At 53.2% G+C, this 22,934-nt stretch overlaps 1 protein-coding gene across 1 annotated transcript; it reads right to left on the reverse strand.

The window, feature by feature from the left end:
* Positions 1–1,043: 1,043 nt before the first annotated feature.
* On the reverse strand, positions 1,044–20,184 carry LOC131208684 (1-phosphatidylinositol 4,5-bisphosphate phosphodiesterase epsilon-1-like). Its single transcript, XM_058201501.1, has 14 exons — positions 19,549–20,184; positions 12,387–12,566; positions 12,149–12,294; positions 11,101–11,224; positions 10,397–11,035; positions 8,318–8,462; positions 7,371–8,253; positions 7,174–7,307; positions 6,861–7,093; positions 6,551–6,788; positions 6,280–6,491; positions 6,043–6,200; positions 5,819–5,955; positions 1,044–5,725 (listed from the first exon to the last, which is right to left on the reverse strand). Exons 1-14 carry the CDS (start codon positions 20,182–20,184, stop codon positions 3,099–3,101), a joined length of 6,492 nt encoding a protein of 2,163 aa, XP_058057484.1. The 3' UTR covers positions 1,044–3,098.
* Between the last annotated feature and the right edge of the window lie 2,750 nt (positions 20,185–22,934).

Consider the following 22,934-nt stretch of genomic DNA (forward strand, 5'->3'; position numbering starts at 1 on the left):
CGATGAAATGTGGCTTTTTGGACGGTTCTGTCTCTTTCCCAGGGCCTTCAAACGCCGGGATATGGCAGCTTGGGACACATTTAGCCGATCTGCGAGCTGTTTCTTCCAAACTGCTGCGCCTCTGTCAAAACGTTTATGGTCGGCCGACCATAAATTGCTACGATATTCGCACGCACGCTACGATATTCGCTGCGCAGGCACATCGTATCGTGCGGACGCTCCACAGATCGCTACGATAAATAGCTACGACATATCGTATCGTGTGGACCGGCCTTAAAAGCAAAGGACATTTATGAACGAATGTTGAACGTGTTGAAAGGACTCTTCCTGCCGGGCTTCACGAGCCGTAATTCGGACCGTGAACACGTCAGAACCTTCCTGTGGCAGCAAAAATATAAAACCGAAATTCGGACGATCAGGACGCGAACATCGTAGTCAGATTGCGAGTCATAATAGAGATATTGATGGACAAGTAGAGAGATACAAAATGGCGGCATGAGAGTAGAAAGGATGAATGTCCGTTTCCTCCTGAGGATAGGAGCGGAATATGCACGGGACACTGCAACGTCGCAAATGTTGTGTGTGTTAAATTTTTGCTTTTCTTTATTATTTAAAAAATGTCTCCACTGTATCCACGTGACCTTCTACTGTTCAGTTAGATTATTCACTATCTTTAGTTATTTTAGTTGTCCTTGCTCTAGTTACCATATTGTTTTAAGTTATCATTGTTATTACTTTATTGTGTGGATTTTTTGTAACTTTTTTCAATTTATTTTCATACTTTAAGGTTTAAATTAAGTTTAGCTGCGACGGCCTGTTCGCGACGGTGTGGCTGCCTATTGCGGCACTAAGTGTTTGTTGCCCGCAGGTTCTACTTACTTGCGCTCATTGTTTCTGTTTTTTACCAGCATCGGTTTTAAGTATATAGGTATATAAATATGTTTTCGTACAAATCTGTAGATTGACACATTTAAACATCGAGAACAAACAGCGTTGTTTGGTTTGGTTCAATTCCGTGTACTGCTAAGGTTTCATATGTGGGTTTTAGGGGGCAGGGAAAACAAGGGGTCGATGAGCGCCGGCACGTGGTAGGATACTGTCCCCGTCGATATGGCGGTCGTGTAAAGGTGGTAAGGAATAAAATGCACAGTGAAAGGGCGGCAGGCAGGCAGGAAGAAGCAGAATTGAATTGTACAACAGTGATTTGATCTATTTGCATTATTCGTTCTTGCAAAGAATAAGTTGCTATTTTATTTTCACTTTTTTCTTCATCAAATGAAAGGTAAAGCGTGTTTGAGTTATTAATGTTTCTTCAATCATTTACGTTTAACTTCTATATTCTTGTGTAATCTCGTTTTTTTTTGTTTGCCCGTTTTTCTCGCTTTTCTTTGTAAGATTTGATTAACATTATGCTTATTCTGTTTTTGTTTATTTTTTTTTTTTTCATTTCATCGAACAACAAGTTAAAAAAGGGAACTCTCTATTAACATTGGCGGCATTGGCGTTTTGGGGGAACAGGAATCAGAGCTTCTGCTGCTGCTGCTGAAGTTGTAGCTTATATTTGTTGCAAAAATTCATTAAAACCGAAGCATGCTTTGATTGTGTTACTACCATCATTGTGTTACTTTATATTGCGCGTGCCGCGTCGACCGATTTTGTTGGCTGCGCAAAATGCGCTCGGTGTGCTTGTGTTTGTGTGTTGTGATGTGTGTTTGGATATGGTTCCATTCCTCTTCCCAGGTTCCTAGGATCTCTCGAAACTCTGATATAGTTTTGTTTGATTGGTTTTTCCTTATGTTCCTTTAGTTTCCAGGTTCCTCCAGGGAATATGGTACAGTGGCTCTTTCAGCTTTGCTGTTGTTGCTCTGTTTGTTTGTTTGTGTTGGTAATATGCCTTTGAGTATTTCACTAAGCTGCTCAACAATAGACCTGCCTAACATTGGTTTTTGCGGTTTGTTTCTGAGAGTACATGTGATTGTTTGTGTTCCTGATCCGTGTGTATAATGTATGTGTCCTATGTAAACGTGTGTTTTTGTACGTGTGTACGTGTAAGAAGGTGTATATAAAATATAGTTTTGGTTTTGTCTGTTACTTATTAGCTACGGTTTCGCTACTATTCGTTCAATGTGTTTTTGTGTGTCTAGTTAGTTAGGTTCCGAAAGAATAGGTCTCAATCTGATACGTCAAAAACTGTATATCCAATTTAAACTTTTCTTTATTATCACATAGTTTGTTTCTCGGTTTTCCGGCTCATTTCGTTCATTCTCTTGTTCGGTTGACCTACATTACTCGCTACATCTGCGCCACGACCTTCTCTGGCCTTCTTTATCATAATCAATATCAACTTGCGCGGCGCACGCGCGCCCCCCCCGTTAGCGTGAAATCGTTAGCGTACTAAATTTATTAACGTTTTGCTTTATAAGTTATTATTTAACGTGTTTGCTGCATTTAAGGAGCGCGCATAAAGTGTGTGGGGGTCTCTGCTAGAGGTTCGACGCACAATGCGCCTCTTGTTTACTACCGTAATCCTCGCGCGCCGGGTCAGGGAGCGCCCGCATTTTACTTGCCATGTAGGGTTTTCCTCTATCATTAGGAGTCGCGTCCATTCCCTTTCTTCTGTCGGTTGGGCTGGGCAGACGATGCCGGGTGTGTGAATGAACGATTAAAATACACTACTACTATCTTGTTAAACTCTACACCTCGGGCCCCTAACGCTCCTAGTTTGCGGGCGCGTCGAAACTGAAGTAAACTGCAGAAGAGAGCGCCTTAACAATGTCGGGTAGTGTGGCCTTGGGTCCGGTGCCCAACGGGAGCCACTTAGAGAGCCGTAAGTATCCTGGAGCCGGAGCGGTAGCAGTGGTTTCTGACACCTTTCTAGCTCCTGCTCCGCGCCTAGAAGCCTGTACACTTTCGGGGATCACTCGGGGATCGGAGAGTAGTGCTGCAATTGGCGGCTCGATCTCTTTGTGCGGTGGCGATCTCCGGTGATAGCGTGATAGCGTGTTTACGTGTGAGTGTGTGTGGCAGATGAGGTGAGAAAGCTAAAGCTAGAGATGCAAAAACGGCGTACGGTAAGTGCGCTAGAGTGTCCAGGCGAGTTAGGACTTCCAGGACTTGAGTTTCTTGATCGACATGCGCTTGAAGCGCGACATCGTTGAGATAATGTCCGACTCCTTCGCTTCCTCGTCGCTGAGCGTTTCGCCCTCGGAGTGGACCTCGCGGCGGTTGGCCGCGGACTTGGACGTACCGCTGCCGGTGCTCGTGCTCGAGAACGAGGTGTCCTTCTCCGAGCAGAACTTGGTGCGACCGTGCCCGTGGTGGCGTCCCGACTTGGCTGCCGTCGTCCCGGCCGCCTGGTGCTCGTGGCCGGCGCGCGCCTTGAAGCCACGACCCCCGGAGGACGAGGACGCGGTGGGATCGCTGAGCGCCACCTGGATCGGTGACTTGGAGGCCAGCGAGTGGACCGACGTGGACGAGGAGGACGACCCGCGGCTGATGCTGAAGCCCCGGCTGATCTTCTCGATCGGCAGGATCGTTTTGCGGATCGTCGACGGGGTCAGCTGGCTGCGCTCGTGTATCACGAAGCGCCCGATCGTCTTCCAGTTGGCCTGCGTCACGTACACGTTCTCGTCGTCCAGCAGGATGCGCTGCATCGTGTCGTTGCCTTTGCTGCTGTAGTTGAGCTCCTCGACCAGCACGAAGTTGTTCGGGTTGTCGAGCCGGCGCGCCTTCAGGAGGGCCTGCGCCAGCACGTCCTGGGCCGTCGACTTCATCGGCACGCGCAGAATCGCGTACGGGATGTCCTGCGACACGTTGTACACGCACACGAGGAAGTTGTCCAGGTTCTCCAGTGCCAGCAGATCGTCGGCCGTTGCTTCCTTGCCAGCCGCTCCTCCCAGACCGCCACCCGGCCCGCCACCCGGGACCATAGACGCGGCGGCGATCGAGGCGCGCCGATCGGTGGACCGCCGGATGGACGTCACCCAGGCGCGGCTGCTCGGATCGTTACCGATCCGCTTGAGGATGAAGCGACCCTCGCCCTTCCAGTGGCCCTGCGCCTGCAGGGGCTTCTCCGTCGGGTCCAGCACCCGCTGGCTCGGGGGCAGCAGCCGGTCCTTCTTCTCCCAGCCCCGGTACACCTCCTCGATGAGGATAAAGTTGGACATGTCCGCGGTCGACTTGTTCATCTTGGCCATCGCCTGCGTCAGCACGTCCTTCGTGGTGCTCTCCTGGGTGATCTTCAGGATCGTGTACGGCTTGTCCGGCACCACGTCGTACACGGTGAGAAAAAACATTTTCCGCTTCAGCTGGGGCACTTTCGTCTCGCGACTCGCGAGGCCGTCGGACAGGCGGCTCGACTCGAACAGGACCGCCGGCACCTCGCCCGATCCCGGTTCGCGATCGGTGGCGCGGCTCTTGTCGATCCGCTGCAGCACGTACTGCTCGTCGATCTCGTCGTACGACCGATCGAGGCTTTCCTCCTCGACGCGCGTGTACACGAACAGCGAGGCCATGTTGAGCGGCTGGTTGGTGGGGGAACGCAACCGCACGTGCCGGTAGCCGGGCCGGATGCACTTGAGCGAGATGACGCGCTGCGCAATGACCAGGCCCGAGTCGGCCTCGTACACGCTGAACTTCACGAACGCCAGATCGTGGAACATGATCTTGAAGTAGAACGTTTCGTTCCACAGCGGATTGAACGAGTTCTTGCGGATCGTCTTCGTCTTGCGCTTCCCACAGTCGACCGGAATGCCGAGCAGCTCGACCTCGACGAACGTGCTCGAGTAGAGACCGGCCTGGTTGAGGTACTGGCCCGACACGATGTTCAGCACGAGCTGCGTCACGTGCAGACCGTCGAACTCCTTCTCGAGCGGGCTGAACCGGCGGTACATCAGGTGCGACCGGTTCCACAGGACGTCCGCTTTGCGCACGTACCCGCAGCTGTTGTTCTCCTCGAACATCGCCTTGTTGATGTGCATCGGAATGTCCTCGGTCTGGTAGTTGAGCGCCACCATCTGGATGCCGAACGACCAGAAGAACACCGGGTTGAAGTTGGACGAGTCGATCCGCAGCCCGGCCGGGTAGGTGCGCATCAGCTGCGACTCGGTGTGCGCCAGCAGCCCCAGCGGATCCTTGCGGCACAGCTTCTTGGCGCTCGCCTCGTTGATCGACGAACACTGGTAGCACGGGTGGTTCGCGTTGGCCATGGTGCGCTGGCGGGCCGCGGAGTTCGCGGACGAGGACGGCGGGAGGTGCGACTCGCTGCCACTGATGCTGGCCGCGTCGTAGCTCAGCGACAGGCTGTCCGACAGGTGGCTCGACGACGGCAAGCTGAGCGTATCGCCCGAGCTGTTCTTCAGGATGCTCCCCACCGTCACGACGGAACCGCTCGACTTGAGCACACTCTGTTGCTGCTGCTGCTGCTGCTGCGCTGGCTGGCCGCGGTCCGGCTGTGGCTGCTGCGGCGCCTGACTCGGCTGGGCCTGCTGCTGCTGCTTCGGGTTGGCACGTATTGAGTTGTGCGGGCTGTAGGCGTTCAGGCCGCGGAACTTTATTGCTTGCACGTAGATCACCAGATCGGACAGCTCGCGGGCAATCTGGTTGCTGCGCTTGCGGGATCGCTCGTCCTGGTCGGCCTTCGACTTTGTCGGTGTGATGTTGGAGTGACACACGCTATGCCTATACTTATCTTCTATTGATCCCCAAGTTGTGTGATATGTTTTTTCTGCCCAACAGAGAGAGAGAGAGAGAGAGAGAGAGAGTGAGAGACGGCACTGTGATGAAGTGGACCCATTGGCCGCACCGCCCCATGACCTACCATCAATATTGTCAAAATCGTCGTCATCCTCGTACTCGTCATCGCTAAACTCCTCGTTCAGCGAACTACCGCTAGTGTTGGATATAATTGAACTGGCTCTGCTGGATAAATTCGATTGTTTGAACGTATTCTGTCGTCTGCCGAGGGAGAGAGAAAATGGTCACTTGATGGTGCGATGTGGGACTGATGTCCCCGGTCCCCGGTGTCGGGGCGACGCGACTTACGACAGTCCGGTTGATAAGGTGGCCGGTATTTCGACGATGAGCTTCTTGTTTTTGATCAAAATCTTGTGCTTCAGCGCCAGCGGCGACGGCAGATACGGTTCGTCGCTGTAGTCCTGATCGAACATGAAGTTGGTCACCAGCTTCTCGCCGAAGATTGCCTGCGGGCCGAGTGTAACGGGCAGCGTTAGGGCAGCGTTAGCGGCAGTGAATGGGAATGGGCCGCGATTGCGTTCTCACCTGGAATATGTTGGCCATCCGCTGCTGCTGCTGCACCGAGCAGTGGTTCTCGATGGATAGTATCACGGGGTAGGAAGATTGGATGAAGGCAGATTTATTTATTGCTTCTACGACGGCCCGGAACGGAATCTTCGTGGTGAACGTGTGCCCATGGTAGATGACCGGCGTCCCGTCGTCGCCGTCCCAGCAGTCGAGCTCCACGCACCGTGCGCCTGTCAAACCGAAGAGTTTGTCATTCACTCACCGAATCGAATCGGTTCCGACTACACACCTGTTAGCAACACTTGGCTGTACAGCTCGACCGAACTTTCGCCCTTGAGCTGGTGCCCGGTCAGGTACGTGTTGTGCGAGGACGCAATGTAGTAGTGCGACAGGGGCAGGTTCATGTAGGTGCTTTCCGGCATAATCTCGCTCAGGAACGCGTAGTTGTCCTTGTCGATCATGTACCGGGCGAACCCCTCGAAGCTCAGACAGTTCTCGATGCGATGGGCGGCCTCCGGTTCGTGGCGCTGAGAGCAAACGGGGGACACGGGTTAGAAAGGCCGGACCGGGCCGGATGCCCGGCGAGTAACGCAATTTACCTGTATAATGGCTTTCACATCCTCATCGGTTTTGATTTCCATCTGGCGGGTTTCGAGGAACTTTTTCAGCGTCGATATCGTAATGACCTTGTTGCTGCAAGACAGGAAGTCGCTGCTCGAGGCCGTGGCGATGTGCGCGATGCTCGACGCCGCTATCGCATCAAAGTACCGCTTCTGCGTGTGCTTCGCCTCCGTCAGGTCCATGTCCAGCGAGCAGTTGCGCGTCAGCAGGCCTGCCCGGGGAGAGAGAGAGAGAGAAAGAGAGAGACAGTTATCCAGCATGTCCTGTGTGGTCCGCGCACCGGACACTTGCCGATTTTCCGCTTCACCATCGCCTCCGACAGCTCTGGCGCACTGCGGCTCTTTTCGCCGTTCAGCGCCGTCCTCGAGATGGTCGTCACCGAGAGTTGATCGAAGATATCACGCAGGTCTTGCCGGGCAATTAAACTGTCGGGAGAAAGAAGGGGTTTGAGTACGGGAATCGGGATGCTGCCCGGCCGGCAAACTTACCTAAACGATCGATAGAGTGATACAAAGCTTAAAAAATCTAATTGAGTATCGTAGGTAACTGAGCCGATCCGGAGGTGCTTCACGTTCTGCCACAGCTGATCGTTCGAGCCGTTCCGTTCGCGCGTCCGCCGCTCGATCGAGCGCGTCCGGTAGTCGACGCGCGTGTCCAGCAGCATCGAGTCGGAGGGTGTCGTGTCGCCTCCACTGCCACTGCCGGCACCAATCGGTGCCTGCTGATTGGCCTGATTCAGCAGGTTGACGACCGAGCGCTTCTTGCGCATCTTGGTGATCGAGGAGTCCTTCTTAGAGGCGGAAGCCGCAGCGGCCGCCGCTGCCGCCGACGACGGTTGGTCGCCCGTATCGTTGAGTTGCGTCCCCGATGACGATTTGATCGAGGACAGACCATAGCAGCGACCCCCGAATGCTTTGATCGCATCGGCCACGGTCGGTTCGCTGCAAGCGCCCTCGTCGAGGTATAGCTGGATGTAGAGCTCCTTCAGCCACAGCATCGACCGGTCGATGAGGATCTGTTGGCGGCGGATACCCCGCAGCATCCAGTTCAGCCCGACGTACCACGCCCGGCACAGCATCGGCGGGCAGAGGATGCACAGGATCCGGTTCTCGCTGGCCGAGCTCCCGTACAGGAGCGTGACGCAGCACTCGACGTGCGTGAGACCGAAGCGCTTGCCGGCGGCCAGTATCTCCGCGTCGTACTCGTGGTTCCGGGAGCCCATGTTGATCTCCTTGATCGTGCCGAGATCCAGGCCCCCCTCGTCCAGGTTCTGGCACTGCGGGCCCGCCTCCAGCTCGCCGATGTTCGATGCATAGCGATTGGCGAACTTCCACGCCACAATCTCCTCCGGGTTCACGTTAAGGCTAAAGTCTGAGAGGAGAGAGAGGGCAGATGCTGAGAGGTCGGAATTCCCGGTCGCACGACAAACACATACCCTGCTGCGATTTGATCCGCCGCCAGGCCGTTTTCTGCCACGAGACGTACGAACAGGAGCGCTCGAGCCGCAGGTACACGTAGGACGACCGGTCCGACGGGGTCTCCGTGTCCCACAGCACGCACGTGGTCCCGTGGTGCAGAATCTGTGGGGGGAGCGAAAGGCACACCGGGCATGTACTAGGAACGTGTGGGCCGCGAAGACCACCGAAATGATTGAATGCTGACGTCGCCATGTGGCACGGGGAACACGGTCTCATAATTTGTAATTCATTAAATCGCCACAAACTAACCGAGAGGCCGCTGGGCCGGGCTCCCTCACGGCCCCGGGGGTGGGCTCGTGAGCGCAAAAGACATTAATGTAGGTCACAATAATTCGATATTTGCGATGATTGAAATTGATGCCCGGTACACGGGCACGCACGCAATGGCGCCTGGCCCGGGTGTTCGCAGAACTCCCGTGACAAATAGCCACGGTCAGCCATGGTCACAGCGCGGCCAAGCAAAGGCTCCGTGTGTGTGGGTGTTGTGTTCAAGGATTACAGCGAAAAGAGGGTGGGCAGATTCCGAGTGTCCATACTGGGTTGTTCAATAAGTTTTGAGCTTCGATAACCAAAATACACTTTACTATTTAGTATAGTCTTTTCCACAGCTGTTATGACCTGATGCATTTTTTAAGGTCTGGAAACAGATGGAATTCGCTAGGGGGCAAATCTGGTGGATAATCCAACAATTCGATCTTTAATTCTTGAGTTTTTGCCGTTGTCAAAATGCTGTTATGACGCGGTGCATTGTCCTGATGAAAACGTTTTTTCTTCTTCTGCAAACCGGGTCTTTTTCCACGGTTTTTCTCCTTCAGTCGATCTAAAAGGTTACGATAGTAATTGCAATTTATTGTTTTACCAGTTTGCAAGTAATTCACAAACGGAATTCCTTTCACACCCCAAACAACTGATGAACTGAACACCTTCGCGATCGTTTCAGAGGCGAAGAATCAGTTAAAACATTACTTACACTGCCCAATCAGATGCCTTGGGGGTCCTAATAAATCTCTTCCTAGTCACTCGACGATTTTCCGATACGATATTTTGTATTTTTCCTATGATTTCAGGTGATTTGTTGCTGTTTTTGGACCTCCTTGACGTGGATCGTCTTCAAGACTTGTGCGACCACGTTTAAATTCGGCAACCCATCTTTTTTCGTTCTTATACACTTTCAATATTCGTTTCATAAATTTCCTTTGCCTTTAAACCTTCCAAAAAGCTAAAAATCAATCATCACAACTTGTAAACAAAGAATGAAGTGACAGATCGTAAAAAGGTAAACATAAACATAAGAAAATATGTTAGTAGCAGTACCCTCTGTTAATAAGGCTCAAAACTTATCGAATAGCCTAGTACTTCATCACTTCATCCGGACGGTCTTTGTTTACGGACGGTGGCCGGTCGATGGCCAGCTACCACACTCGACGCACCGGTCGCCCACTTGTCCAAGAGCTCGGTCTCGAGTGGATGCTGCTGCTGCCGGTGTCAGGAGCACTTGCGATGGCTATGTCTTATCATAATGATACACCTAATGTCGCCCGCGTATCGGGGGCAGCATTGTAATTGATTTTCGGTTCCAAGCCCCATTGTGATGGGCCGCCGCCCACGGCTTGTGATTGAAATATTACCGTGATAAATTTCAAACCCACACACACACACACACGCAGGCGACCTGTGGGCATCCTCTTCGTCGGTGAGTGGCCACAAGTCACAAGGCCCCACCATAAAGCCGCTTAACGTTATCGCCATCGCCGGCGATAAGAGAGAGGAGACCGACGACGGCTCCATTTCATGAAGTCATCGACTCGGATTCGCTTCCAGCCCCGGATGGTAGCCGTGGTCGGATTGCCTCTCACTCGGAGCGTGGATTGGATGGGGATTAAGTGGTTCAAATCGTATTTGGCCAAAGCCAAAGACGAAATTGGAAATTTGGATTGGATTTTGTTGCGAGCAGCCCGAGCAGCCTGAGCAGCTCGTTGCCCCTGGCAACCGGGGTGCTACCAATCATAGCACAATCTAGTAAACTGTGGAACTACCTGCAGTACGTGGTGATCGATGGCGTTGGTTTTGTTCGCCGCCAGCGGGATGATGCTGATGCCGTGATCGTAGAACAGCGGCTGCACCGGGTTGTAGTTGCCGATCTCGACCTCGTAGTCCTCCTCCTGCTCCTGCAGGTTCGACGGCTGGTAGATTGGGGTTTTCGTTTGCCGCGGACTGTTGGCCGCCGCCCGTAGGTACTCCAGTAGGCTGTGCGGTAGCTCCCGGCACAGCTGATCGTGGTGCTCGATGAAGGCCGCCAGTCTGCCGACGCTCAACTCGGTACGGGCGCGGATCTGTTCCACCAGCTCCCCGTCGTCCGGCGTGGGTTCGTTCGCGTCGTCCGACACCAGCAACGGTTCCGTGGACTCGTCCGCCCCTGGGACCGGTGTCCGTGGACGCATGTCAATCGGAAGCTCGAGCGACAACAAGCGGGCCACGAACTCCTCATCCTCGCGCAGCGGCAACGGTGGCTTGCAGTCCCCGAGAAAGTACTTCTCACTGACCGGAAGCTCACTTCCGGGCTCGCTTCCGGCCGACTGCTGCTGCTGCTGCTGCTGGGGCACGGTCCGGAGCAGGGTTTTGATTTCATCGACGTGATTCCGGAAGTACGGTATCATGCGACACGTGGCGATACCCTGTGGATGTGATGCAGCAGCAAAAATGCATAATTGGCTCCCGAGCTCCGGCGCAAGCTACCTACCAGTGCCCTCGTGACGGCATTCTCGTACTCGAGGCTATCGAACACGGTCGTCAGAAACTCGTACACCGTGTTCCGTCCCGTTCGATCCGTGGCCGACGTCCAGAATGCTTCCTTTTTGATTGATCTAAAAATAGGCCACCGAGTGGACCAATAGAGCGCGTGAACGAGCGACGAGACCCCTTGGACCCGCTGGCTGGACTTGGGACCGCGTAGCCCGGAGCAAGGATAAGCGCAAAAAGGTGAGCGATTCGGGTCTATGCCCACGGGTGGAAGTTTGTGTAATGAAATTATAATTCACATTTATAGAGCGAAAAGTGAAGCCAAGCGAAAGAAGGAAGTTCCCCACGGGCCGTGGCCGAATTACGCCCTGCTCTGGATTGGGGTGGTCGGATGGATGTGTTTGTTCTGCGGCAATCACGGTGACACAATGGTGAACCTCGGCAAGAACCTCGGCAAACACACGGCGCAATACACGGAGAAAGGGAGCCTGCGTCCTGGCGGGTGTCGATGTAGAATGGACACAACGGAAGCAAGTAGTTTCCGCCGGCCTACAACCGTCGAATGCTGCTGGAGGCCGAAAGAAACCCCTGCTTCCGTGCTCCCGACTTCCGGCGTCCGTGCGTGCTCCGTCCGGTGTGTGTGGCGGTGTGTGTGCAAACACAATGGCAAACTTGGGCACGGGGCGTCTCTTTTGTGGTCCACTCGAGAGCTACGGCGACGGCTGCTGCTGCCACTGCTGCTGCTGGTGAGAGGTTATGTTCAAACACTACGCGCGCGCGCCGCTGACCCGGGCCCTGAGGCGTGACCTGAGTGTTGTGTTCCCGAGGGCTGGAACTCTAAATGCAAATGCATGCCCAGCCGGAGCCAGTGGGTGGCTGGCGAGTAAGCAAACAGAAAAACGAAAAGTCCAAGCTCCAAGGACGAGTCCGTGCTCCGGGCCTAATCAAATAAAAAAAACGACGATCCGTTCCGTTCCAAGGGGCCCGCGGGGTGTACTGGAGAAAGGGGGGTCAGCACCTTCGCGCCGAAGGTAGCTCAAGACACTCACTTTAGACCATCCACTATCTCTTTAGCACCATTGAAGTTTCCGATGTTCCAGCATGAAATAGCAACACGCAACAGACATGCAAAGGCCGCTTTTCGTTCGTCTTGTGTACCTTGTGAGAGGACAATATAGTTGGTCCACGCGCTGGTCTGCGGATACAAGGAGCAAGGATACAAGGATGAAAGCCGTTTGTTCCGCGGGCTTCGGACAGAGAGAGAACTCGCCGTAAGCCGCCACGTACCTCATCGAATCGTTTGCGTATGGGACTCAGTGATGTAAAGCTACTAAAGGGTGACTTGAGGTGCGGCGCACCACCGCCACCGCCGCCGTCGCCTCCGCTGCCTCCGCCGCCGCCGCCACCACGCCACCGTTCCTTCTGCAGCTCATAAATGGCATCGTTGATAAAATCCACCGGCGATACCTAAAAGCAGGCGAAAGAGAGAGAGAGAGAAAATGTACTCGGTGGTCGTAAAAGTGTCACGGGGCTGAAGGGTGAAACAGTTTCATCGACTCAACTCGCACATGCACACCGACAGGACACACAGGAATGATTTAAAAGGAGCGCTCCATCTTCATCTCCAGTGGGCGGAAAGGAATTCGATCGAAGGAAAGCCACCGAAGAAGCGAGTGTCCCGGTCCCGTCGGCTCTGCCTCTGCCCGTGGACCGACTCTGTCTGTCAACTGGGCATTCTAATCGATCGACAAGACTCGACTCGACGACGGTTTCGGGCGTTCGCTGCCGCTTGCCCGACCCCAAACGGAGCGGAAAATCGCGTACCGCTCGCGTCCATCCGCCCAGCCACCCGGGTCGAAACCGGTCGAAACTGGATTTCGGAAAATTCAATCGACCATCGCGCCGCCGTGTGTTTTCATTTTGCGTACGACACGCGCTGCGGAATGTCGGTCCGCCCCGGAATGGCCGCGGAGGAATGGTTGTTGTAAATTTTCGTCGTCGTCGTCGGCCGTCTTTGTTTTCTTCTACACCGGAGAAGCTTCGGCCCGCAGCTCGTCGTCGTCGGCCGGTGGGTCGTTTTCATTATGAAGCCCATTCCGGTGTGCGATGGCGACGACCAGGACGACGCTTCCGGAACGTGACCGAGCCGGAAAACGACGCCATCCGGTCGACGCCAGAGCCAGTTTGACTTATATTGGGCCCATCGTCTGCCCCGTGCGTGCCTTCCGGTCGGAACCGATGGGAACCACGGAGAGCCATTTTGTCATTCTCGGTCCCGGTCCTTGCTGCTGCTGCTAATCTTTTCCCGCACGCCTTTCGTGGTTACATTAAGTAGGGGGCTCCCACCGAGGGGGCGGCCATGTTTGCTGCCCCTTGATTTGTGATTTCCATTTGTTTCGAAAGCCCAAGCGGCCCGGGCCGGGTTTGAAGAATGACTGCTCGGTTGCAGCTGATTTTGGCCGCGTCGAAATGTTATAAGTTTTTGCATCATTAATCAGACCCGGGGGCGTAAGTAAGATGTAAAGGCTGACCGATTGACTGGACCCGTTTCTTCGACCCGGAGAGCTTCAAACGGCGGTCTCTGCAATTGGACCTACAATGAAGGTGAAGCGAAATGTCGGGTTTGGTATTAAAGACCAACCCAACTTACAACTTACTTCTGAACCCGAGCGACATCGGAGTGACTCTGAAGAGGGCCCATCCTTCCGCCCATGAAGCGTCTCGGCAACGCTCGAATATCAAACGCTTTTCTGATTCCACGGGCGATCTGAAGGAGCGCCTGGCTGGAATCCTGGACTGGAAAAGGCGTTTCGTTTTGGAGCAAACTTTAAGGAGTGTTGCTGCAGGGGCACACTTCTCAGAGTCACACTCTTCTAATTCACGGACTTAAAGCTTTCGCACACGCTGGAAATCATCAAAGTTGCCTTGCTATTGGCTGTTTGTGGACAGTGGCTGGCCCTTCGATCTTGAGCGTCAGAGGTTGTAACTATTCGTAGAAACATTTCAAGGCTGGTGCTGAGGTGACTCGGTTCGAAGTAGCGTAAACCAGGCGGCAGCGATGGAGTTCGTTCGCAGTTGGCGGTAGAGGATCGATCGAGCACTTTAACGAGCCAATACACTTTCCTTGTCCATTTCCAGATGCCCATCAGAGAACTCATCCAAACCCCAGAACCAGACCCCGTGAAATGAATGCAATGTAGACTAGTGGGGGCAACAAATAACCGGAAGCAGTTTGTCATGTATGCACCTTGGGTGAGGTGAAAATACGAGATGACGTTCGGTGACAGACAGCTGTCAATTTCCATAGTACGCGGAGTGATTGGAAGTGTTTACTCGTTGTTTGTGCATTTCGATATAGTAAAAGTGGAGAGACAATTCTTGGTTCAACTTCCTGCGTAATGTTTTTGCATAGATTTAGAAGAATGAAAGGGGAATTTATCGAAGCGAATTCCCAGTACTTGTTGCCCATATTACGAAGGTCACTATTTATATTTCGGGAATTGGCAACACTGATGTCATGTGAGTCCATCTGATGGTTCCATCGTAAAGTTTGACATTTTTGACGACATACGTACTCAGAACATTTTGTCATACGGACGCTATTTGTTTATTTTATATTTAGTTGAAAGTTTCGTCTCGGCAAAAAAATGGAACTGAATCGTGAACATTTTCGAGCGATGATTTTTTACTTTCGACGTGGATTATTACAACAAGAGTGCGTCAATCAACTTAATTTGACTTTTGGCGATGAAGCTCCATCAAAAACCACTGTGTATCGCTGGTATAGTGAATTCAATCGTGGTCGTAGTTCGCTGTCCGACGAGTTTCGTGAAGGTCGTCCAAAATCGACTGTAGTGCCAGAAAACATCGATGCTGTGCACGAAATGATTAAGCAAGATCGTCATGTAACCTATTGTGAGATTGAGGCATCCCTAAGCATTAGTTCCACCAGCATATATGCGATTTTACATGAACACTTAGCTGTGCGAAAATTATGTTCACGTTGGATCCCACATAATTTGACAATCGCTCAAAAAAAGGCTCGTGTCGATTGGTGCAAAGAAATGCTTCAGAAATACAATCGCGGTGCTTCAAAAGACGTTTATAAAATCGTGACAGGTGACGAATCATGGATATATTCGTATGAGCCCGAAAGTAAGCAGCAGTCGACTGTATGGGTGTTCCAAGATGAACCAAATCCAACAAAAGTTGTTCGCACACGAAGCACTTCAAAGAAAATGGTGGCCTGTTTCTTCGGAAAAACTGGTCATATTGCAACAGTGTCTCTAGAGGATCGTAGAACAGTAAATTCTGAGTGGTACACAACCATCTGTTTGCCAGAAATCTTCGGTGAAATAAGGAAAACAAACAAGAGACGTCGGATTGTTCTTCATCATGACAATGCCAGCTCTCACACATCGGCTCAAACAAGAGACTATTTGAGCACTCAAAACATCGAATTGATGGGTCATCCGCCGTACAGCCCTGATTTGGCACCCAATGATTTCTTTTTGTTCCCATCCGTGAAGAATAAACTGCGTGGTCAACGATTTTCATCGCCCGAAGAAGCTCTTGAAGCGTTCAAAAATCATGTTTTGGAGATACCTCATTCGGAATGGAATAAATGCTTTGAAAATTGGTTTAAGCGCATGCAAAAGTGTATCGATCATCGTGGCGAGTACTTTGAAAAACAATAAAAATATATTCGCAGCCTCACTATTTGTTTTTGTTCCTATTCCCGAAATATAAATAGTGACCCTCGTAGTACACACAAAAGCTCGAAATCGGATCCGCTTTAACCGTGCAGGGACCATGCATCTTCCGGTAACGCTATCTTTCTGCATTGTGTGCGAATGCTCGAACCAAACTCGGGATACCCGGGCTACCCCGAGCATGGCCCCGTTCGCGGAAATGAACATTTTTAATCAACATCGCTGATTGTTGGCCACGATATCCAGCGCGAGTGCCACGAGTGTGGATTAATTTACGGTTCCGGCACCAAACAATCGGCGGGGAAAAGGCGGTCGCGCTTTTCCGAACGTGTGGACACGTGTTCGGTGATCACGATGAAACAATAATGGTTTCCCACAATTCACCCTCATATTTATCGCCACCCAAAATGGTGCCACCCCACTCGGGGCGTATTAATAAGGCCGCAATTTACGGCGACAGGAGCACCGGCTCGGGATGGGTTTTAAATTTTTAATTACACACACGCACACACCTGGCATCCCGATCCTGGCCGGTGCATTGGGAATGTCGCAAGTCACGCAGTGTGTCAACCGCCCTGCACAGCCCTGCTTTTCCCCTGGACCGCACCGGAATCGATGTCGCCGTTTGAGAGGTTCGCCTCGAGATGGAGATGTCGGTCGGTGTCGGGGGGACGCGCCATAAACGAGATTAAATATGTCCTCTACGCAAAGGTCCACCCAGAGGCAGCGTGTCTGGTCTGGTGGCGGTGTGTGCCACCATCACATCCCGGGGTGAGAAAAGCAATCAATTTGGAGTATTCGAGTCGAGGAGCAGCCCGCTCGGTGTCGGTTTGTTTCGTTCACTCAATCGACCGGAGGATGCGAGATGGTGGCGACCATAAGAATGTTTGCCGCTGGGGATGGGAAGATAAATAGGGCACTTCCCTCCGGTGCCGGCGCCGTGCTCGACCTCGGACCACGCGGCCCCACCGGTTCCCAAGCTCGGGGTGATCTGGGCGATACATGCCTTCCGGAGCGCCAGGACTCGTCGTCATCGAGTGGAGGTCGAGTATTGATTGGGTGCCACTTATGAGGCCAATTTTATTATTTGTGTCCACCACCACCACCACCACCGGTGACGGGAAAAGCCATTAAATTAACCCCAGAGCCTCATCATCTGGCAGGCTCTCCAGCGGAGCAGACCACAGCAAATTACCGCGCGCATCTAAATATACTATAAATATATATTTTTCTATTTGACCTTGCCCGATTCTGACCCCCCGACGAAGGGTGAAAGAAGTAGGGCGCAGCTTCCGCGGTGCTCCGGGGACCGTAGGCTTAACCCCTCGACAATACCGTACCGCAACTAGTTGGCACAGCCCAATCTGGCCGGCATCAGGGTGTTTATTTTTCCATCCCCATCATCATCAGCATCATCATGATCATCGTCATTTTGTTGACACTCTGCGACGCGCCCGGTCGGGCAGAAAGAATGCGGGACAAATGGGAGCCGGGAGCTGTCAAAGGTGGTGACGGCGGTGGCCGGCGGAGACGCCGGGGACTGCTTTCCGGGAACCCCGTTTTCCCGGCGCAGAAAAGCTGATTAATGATCTGGAAACCGAATATTTCCATGTCAATTTTGCATAACCACCGGCAATCCGGGCTCGGAACCGTCGCCAGCCGGGAGCGTTCCCGGAGCCGCCGGTTCCGAGCGGCTTTTCGGTTACGGATCGATGGCGGCGGCGGCGATGGCCCAGGATTCGCCTTCGGATCGAATCCGGTGCTCGCAATGATCCGATAATCAGCGACATAATGAAGCTAATTAGTTTCACATTTAGTATTGTGATTTATTAGATCCCGGCGTGCTCCGGCGCAGGAAATCTGAGCCGAGCGCCATCGCGAGTCCGCGGCCCCCCGGGGAAAGAATGCCTCGGATGCCTCGGATGGATGGGAGTGGAATATTTTTGAAAAGTTGGCCGCTCACCGCCCACCGTGGCAAAAGTTTGGAGTTGGGAAAAGTTTCCGAAACCGACCAAAATCCTACCCTCGGTGGTGCTGGGTGATGTTCCTAGAACTCCCAGCGGCTCCGGGTAGGCGATAATTAATTGGTGCGAGTGTGGCTGTGTGTGCACGCACACAGTGAAAGGCGTGCTCGCTCGATTGACCTTTACTCGTGCCGGGCTGGCCACCGGACGCCGGGTTCGGTGAAGTGTCGGTACACGCCCGCCCGTGCCTGTCGGCTAATGGCGACAGCCTTCGACGCACTCCCCGAAAGTATCGATCGATTGGCCTGTGACCTCCTGTTGCACCAGTGCTACCGTTGGGATGTTGCTCTTTGGTACCAACTCCGAACCTAGCAAAAACACGGGGGCTGAAAAGTCCCGAGTCTAGCACGTTATCTTCAGTAATCTTCAAAAGAAAACTGTTAAAATAACATCACATTCTATTCATTATTCATCCTTTCACATTATTCTCCCATAAGTTGCTGCGTTATCGTGCTAAAGAGTGATACTATTTCTGTTATTGCAAAGGATCAAACACCACGATAAGAAGGATATGAGAAAGCTCTGTTCAAAGTGGGTGTCGCGTTTGCTCACTGCAGACCAAAAACACGAACGAACGAACGGAATTTCGGTGCAAATGCCAAAACAACAAGAGTTGAACTTCGAATTGCCCACATTTCCACATCGACTCCCACATATTCGCCAACCCGCAACCCGCGACTACGGACTGTTCACAGACCCCAAAAAAGGCTCACCGGTAAGAAATAAATCGTTCCACAAAGGAGAATATTAAAATGTTAAAGTGGCGATGAAATAATTCGCATTGGCTCTTGATTACGATGAGTTAAACTTTTAAGATTGGCTCTTACATTGATGAACAAAGCCAATTTTGTACAAAACAATCGTTTTCTTTGTTAGCCCCGGGACTTTTTAGCCCTTGTGTTATGCTGCCCCCCGCCCACCGGTCAAAAATGGAAAAAGTGTCCTATCGGCCCATTCCGACGGCGTCGTCGTTGCCGTGATTGAGCTGTTTCGGTCCTCCCGGGTTGAGTTTTATCGAACCATTATTTGGTGTTCGGTGTTCGGTTGTTGTTCTCAATAAAGGACCCTAAGGACCCTGCTGCTGCTGCTGCCGCCGCCATTAAACTATTCTCGTTACCGTTGTACCGGGACGCCCATTAAACGGTTGGTTTCCGCTGCTCAGCCACCTATAGATAGCGCTTCAACCGTGTCCAGCCGCATCGGCGGCCCCGGCCCATTTCACAATCCGTTCGCCGGGTTCGGCCCACTCAATCGGAAGGGCGGGCCTATTAATTGACCATGAATAAGCCAAATCGGTCACCGGAAACGACGACAGCAGCGGCAACCGATGATGAGCCACCGGCTTTCTTTGTGAGAGTGCCCTCGAGCGATAAGAGCGACTTCGGCGGCCACCAGGATGAAAGGCAACCCGATAAGTTCCGAGCCCAGCCCACGTCGTCGTCGTCGTCGAGTTGGAAAAGTTGGCGTTGGGCGGAAAGTTTGCAGAAATTAAACTGAATTTCAATCACACGCCACCGCCGGTTTTTTTTTGCGCCCGAAGGCGTGCCATCCATCATGAGCGGGCGCCCGGACACGGACGACGAACTTTCGGTCCGCCAGGGGGTGGGTATCACCGTGCCGGATGATGGTCACCGCGAAAGTTGATTATGAGTTGAGGTGACGATGTGCTGCAAATGAATAATAAGCCCGCTTGCTTCCCGAGCCCGGCGTTACCTGGTAGAACAGCTGGTACTCCATGTCGGTGATGCGGAGGGCCACCTCCTCCGGGAAGTGCAGTATATTCTGCAGCTCCTCCAGCTCGCCCGAGAAGGGCACCGTGATGGCCGCCGCCACTAGTGTGCCGCCTCCGCCGCCGCCGCCGCTGCCAGTGGCCGCGTTCGAGATGGTGGCCGCGGTCGTCGAGAACGTGGCCGTGGCGGCAGCCGCCGCCGACGCGGCCACGTGCTGAGCGGAGGAGCTGGCGGCCGCCGTAGCCGCCGCCGCCACCGTGGAAGCCGCCGTGGCCGTGGTTGACGCTGCTGCTGCTGCTGCTGCTGGCGAGTGGACTGGTGCTGGCAGATGGCCAGCGTGGCTTTGTGCTGGGTCGTCAGTATCAAGTACAGCATTCTTCCTGTGCTGCTGATGCTGCTGCTGCCGACCGCCGTCGTTATCCACCAGTGTTCGGTGCCGGATTGTTTCACCCTCACGATTAATTATTATCTTTCCACCGATGATCGTCAGCTTCCGGTCCTGGTGGTCCGCGTGGGCCGTCGCCGTCGGTGCCAGCGCCAGCGGCGGACGGCCAGTCGACAGTAGCAGCTTCTCGTCGGTAATGTGATCAAATGGAAGACTTGGGAAAGCTTCACGCATGTTACGCTAATCGACGCCCGGGGGGAATTAATTTGACATTTTCGGCCCGGCTTTCACACCCGCGCGCCCTGGTGTCCTTTGGCCCGCGCAAAGGTCGCACGCGCGTCTGTGCGCCGAAGATCCCTCCCGAGTGGGCTTGCCGCTTCTGATGGCGCCGAATTTTTGATCTGCTGCTGATGCTGCTGGGACTCCCCTTCTCTTATAATCGGATCAAGCCCGTGCCCGTGTTGTTTTCCGCTCACGCTCAACGGTGCTGCTGCTGCTGATGGTGATGGAAAGCAATTTACGGTGGAGTACGAACTTCCATCACGCCATCACGCTCCGGCGACCGAAGGACGCTCCTCTATCGCCCGCACGCCTAATTGCGCGGATGTTAGCGGCCGATTCCGACACTCCTGATGATGATGATGGCAGCGATGGAAAACTATAGTTTCGTCGTAGTAACCGGTTTCGGGAACGTAGATGGCATGGCCGCAACCTGGCGGAAGAAAGGAACGAGCGAACGAAATGGAACAAGTTAGACACTAATTAATTATTCACTGTCACCTGCAGCGGCTACCACCGCGGTCCGCGGGTCCACGAAAGCCTAACATTGTCCCAAGGGCCAAAGAAACACGCGCAGGGCGCGAGCAACAGCTGACGGGCTGAACAGTTGAAGCACTTGTTTACCATGCCGGCATGGCCCCGTGTAGTTAAATACTTAACGGCTCTAATTTCATTGCCCAGTGCCGCTGACTGCAAAACGGTGCATCCCCAATGGCTGTCGGAGCAAGCGGAAGAGAGCGCGAGAGACCGCGACCGAAAGTGGCCGCCGGTAAGTATGATGGTTGGTGGTACTGGGTTGCTCAATAAGTTTTGTGGTTCAACAACAGTGGCCTAAATTTATCTTGTTATGGTCCACTCTATAGTTCATTTCAAATCTCACGGTCACTTAATTCTAATTCTTTCTTTACATTTTTTAACATTTTTTTGCCGTACAGTGATTGATTTTTTTTTGTGGAAGATTTAGAAGCAAAGGAAATTTATGGACGAATGTTGAAAGTATATTAGGACGAAAAAAGATGGGTTGCTGAATTTAAACGTGATCGTACAAGCCTTCAAGACGATCCAGTTCGCTTTGAATCCGACCAGTTTTGCAAGTTTGCCCGCAGGATGCGGTTTCCAAGATGAGAGTGAGTAAATCAAAGGATTATACAATTTGCACCCATCCCGCATCCCAAAATGGGATGCGAAATTTGGCCACCTCGGCCGCTCGGAAGTCGGTTTGAATTTTCCACGGTCCACATTAACCCAATAGAAGCGCCGGCGGCGGTAATCGAATCAGCGATTCCCCGAGCGTCGCACGACCTTCCTGACGCGGGGTCCTTGGAGGGCGCAGCCCGGGGCCCAAAAAAGTCCCGATCAATAATACGCCCCCCCCCCCCCCCTCCCCCTCGGAGCCGCAGACCGTTAAACTGTGGTCCCACGACCGAACCTGACACCGTCAGGACCGCGTGCCCAAAAACTAACAGCTGGACTGGGCGGCACGCAACGCGGCGGCGCGGCAAGGCGCTCAAAATCGAATCAAATTTATTGATTCGAAGAAATGGTTCTGTGTTTTGCCGTGGCCATCCGGCGGCAGTATACCCTCTGTATACCCTTTTTCGATCCACGCAAAGCTCGTGTCGGAGGGAACGCCATCCGGGGAACGGTGTGCTTCTGGTCGGACACTTCCCTTCGAACCAAGGAGAACGAACACTTTCGGGCCCGAGATTATGGTCTGCTGTTTTTGGAACAACGCTTCTAGGAACAATTTACGTTCAGCGACCCGTTTGACTTCCTCATTCCTGCGGCGAAGCCCGCATCATACGATTTACGGGGCCGTCGCACGAAAAACGCTGCTCTCGGCGACGCAGATTAGCTGCGTCGGTTTATGGGAACACCGAGGGGGGTTTAAAAGCCCGGAAAAGTCAGGTGGGCGTGCTGAGTTGGCGACCTCCCGCCGGAATCCTACTTCATCTGCCGCCGGTGCGCGATTAGAACAGAGTCACCAGAGGACGCCGCACCCGCGTGTGTAACGTCTCTTCAGGCTGCCGCTTGAATTTTCATACGAACTGGATACGAACCGGAATCAGCCCTTGGGGTGGGCTGCATGAATGCTCTGGTGGTGGCTGGTGAGGATAATTACGATGAACTTGTCTTGAACACGTAAAAGCACTATAACTTACCCGAATGACACTCGTCGTAATGAGCTGGACACGGAGGAGTGTGCGATTTGTTTGAAGCTGCAAGCGTGGGTTTTCTTACACCCCACGAGAGGCGGGCGGGATTCAAAAGACAAACTGAAGTTGCGGCACATGCAAAAGCGGCCACTCTCGGCCACACGAAGGTCGCAGCCGTCGGCACCCGACACCCAAGTGCTCCGTGTCATCCATGCGAGCGAACGCGCCCGCTGAGCAAACAGCAAAAGCAGCAAAGTCACCACCTCTCGGTACACTATCCCGGGTCAGTACCGCTGGTGCACACGCGTGTGTCTGTGTGCTTAGACGGCGTTTGGGGCGCCCCAGTAATCCTCTTCTTCTAGTAACCACGCTGTACAGTGAATGTTTCGCAGACGGTGTCCGCCGTCGCGTGGATGACAGAAAGCCGCCTACGGGCGGTTAATCCACATACACAGCCTGCTGCAATCTGGTGGTGGTGCTCGAAATGGGGCGCAAGCTGTCAACCGGAGAGTCAACCGCAAGCAGTTGGGACGAAAGATGCAAAAAACG

This window comes from Anopheles bellator, chromosome 2 (genome assembly GCF_943735745.2).
Source record: "Anopheles bellator chromosome 2, idAnoBellAS_SP24_06.2, whole genome shotgun sequence".
In the NCBI taxonomy this organism is placed as follows: domain Eukaryota; kingdom Metazoa; phylum Arthropoda; class Insecta; order Diptera; family Culicidae; genus Anopheles; species Anopheles bellator.

Coding starts and splice junctions, on each gene's coding strand:
- LOC131208684 (XM_058201501.1), bottom strand. CDS start 20,184: ATGCGTGAAGCTTTCCCAAGTCTTCCATTTGATCACATTACCGACGAG. Junction 12,567..19,548: donor AGTACCAGCTGTTCTACCAG/GTAACGCCGGGC, acceptor GCCTGCTTTTAG/GTATCGCCGGTGGATTTTAT. Junction 11,225..12,148: donor GAGATAGTGGATGGTCTAAA/GTGAGTGTCTTG, acceptor GCCTATTTTTAG/ATCAATCAAAAAGGAAGCAT.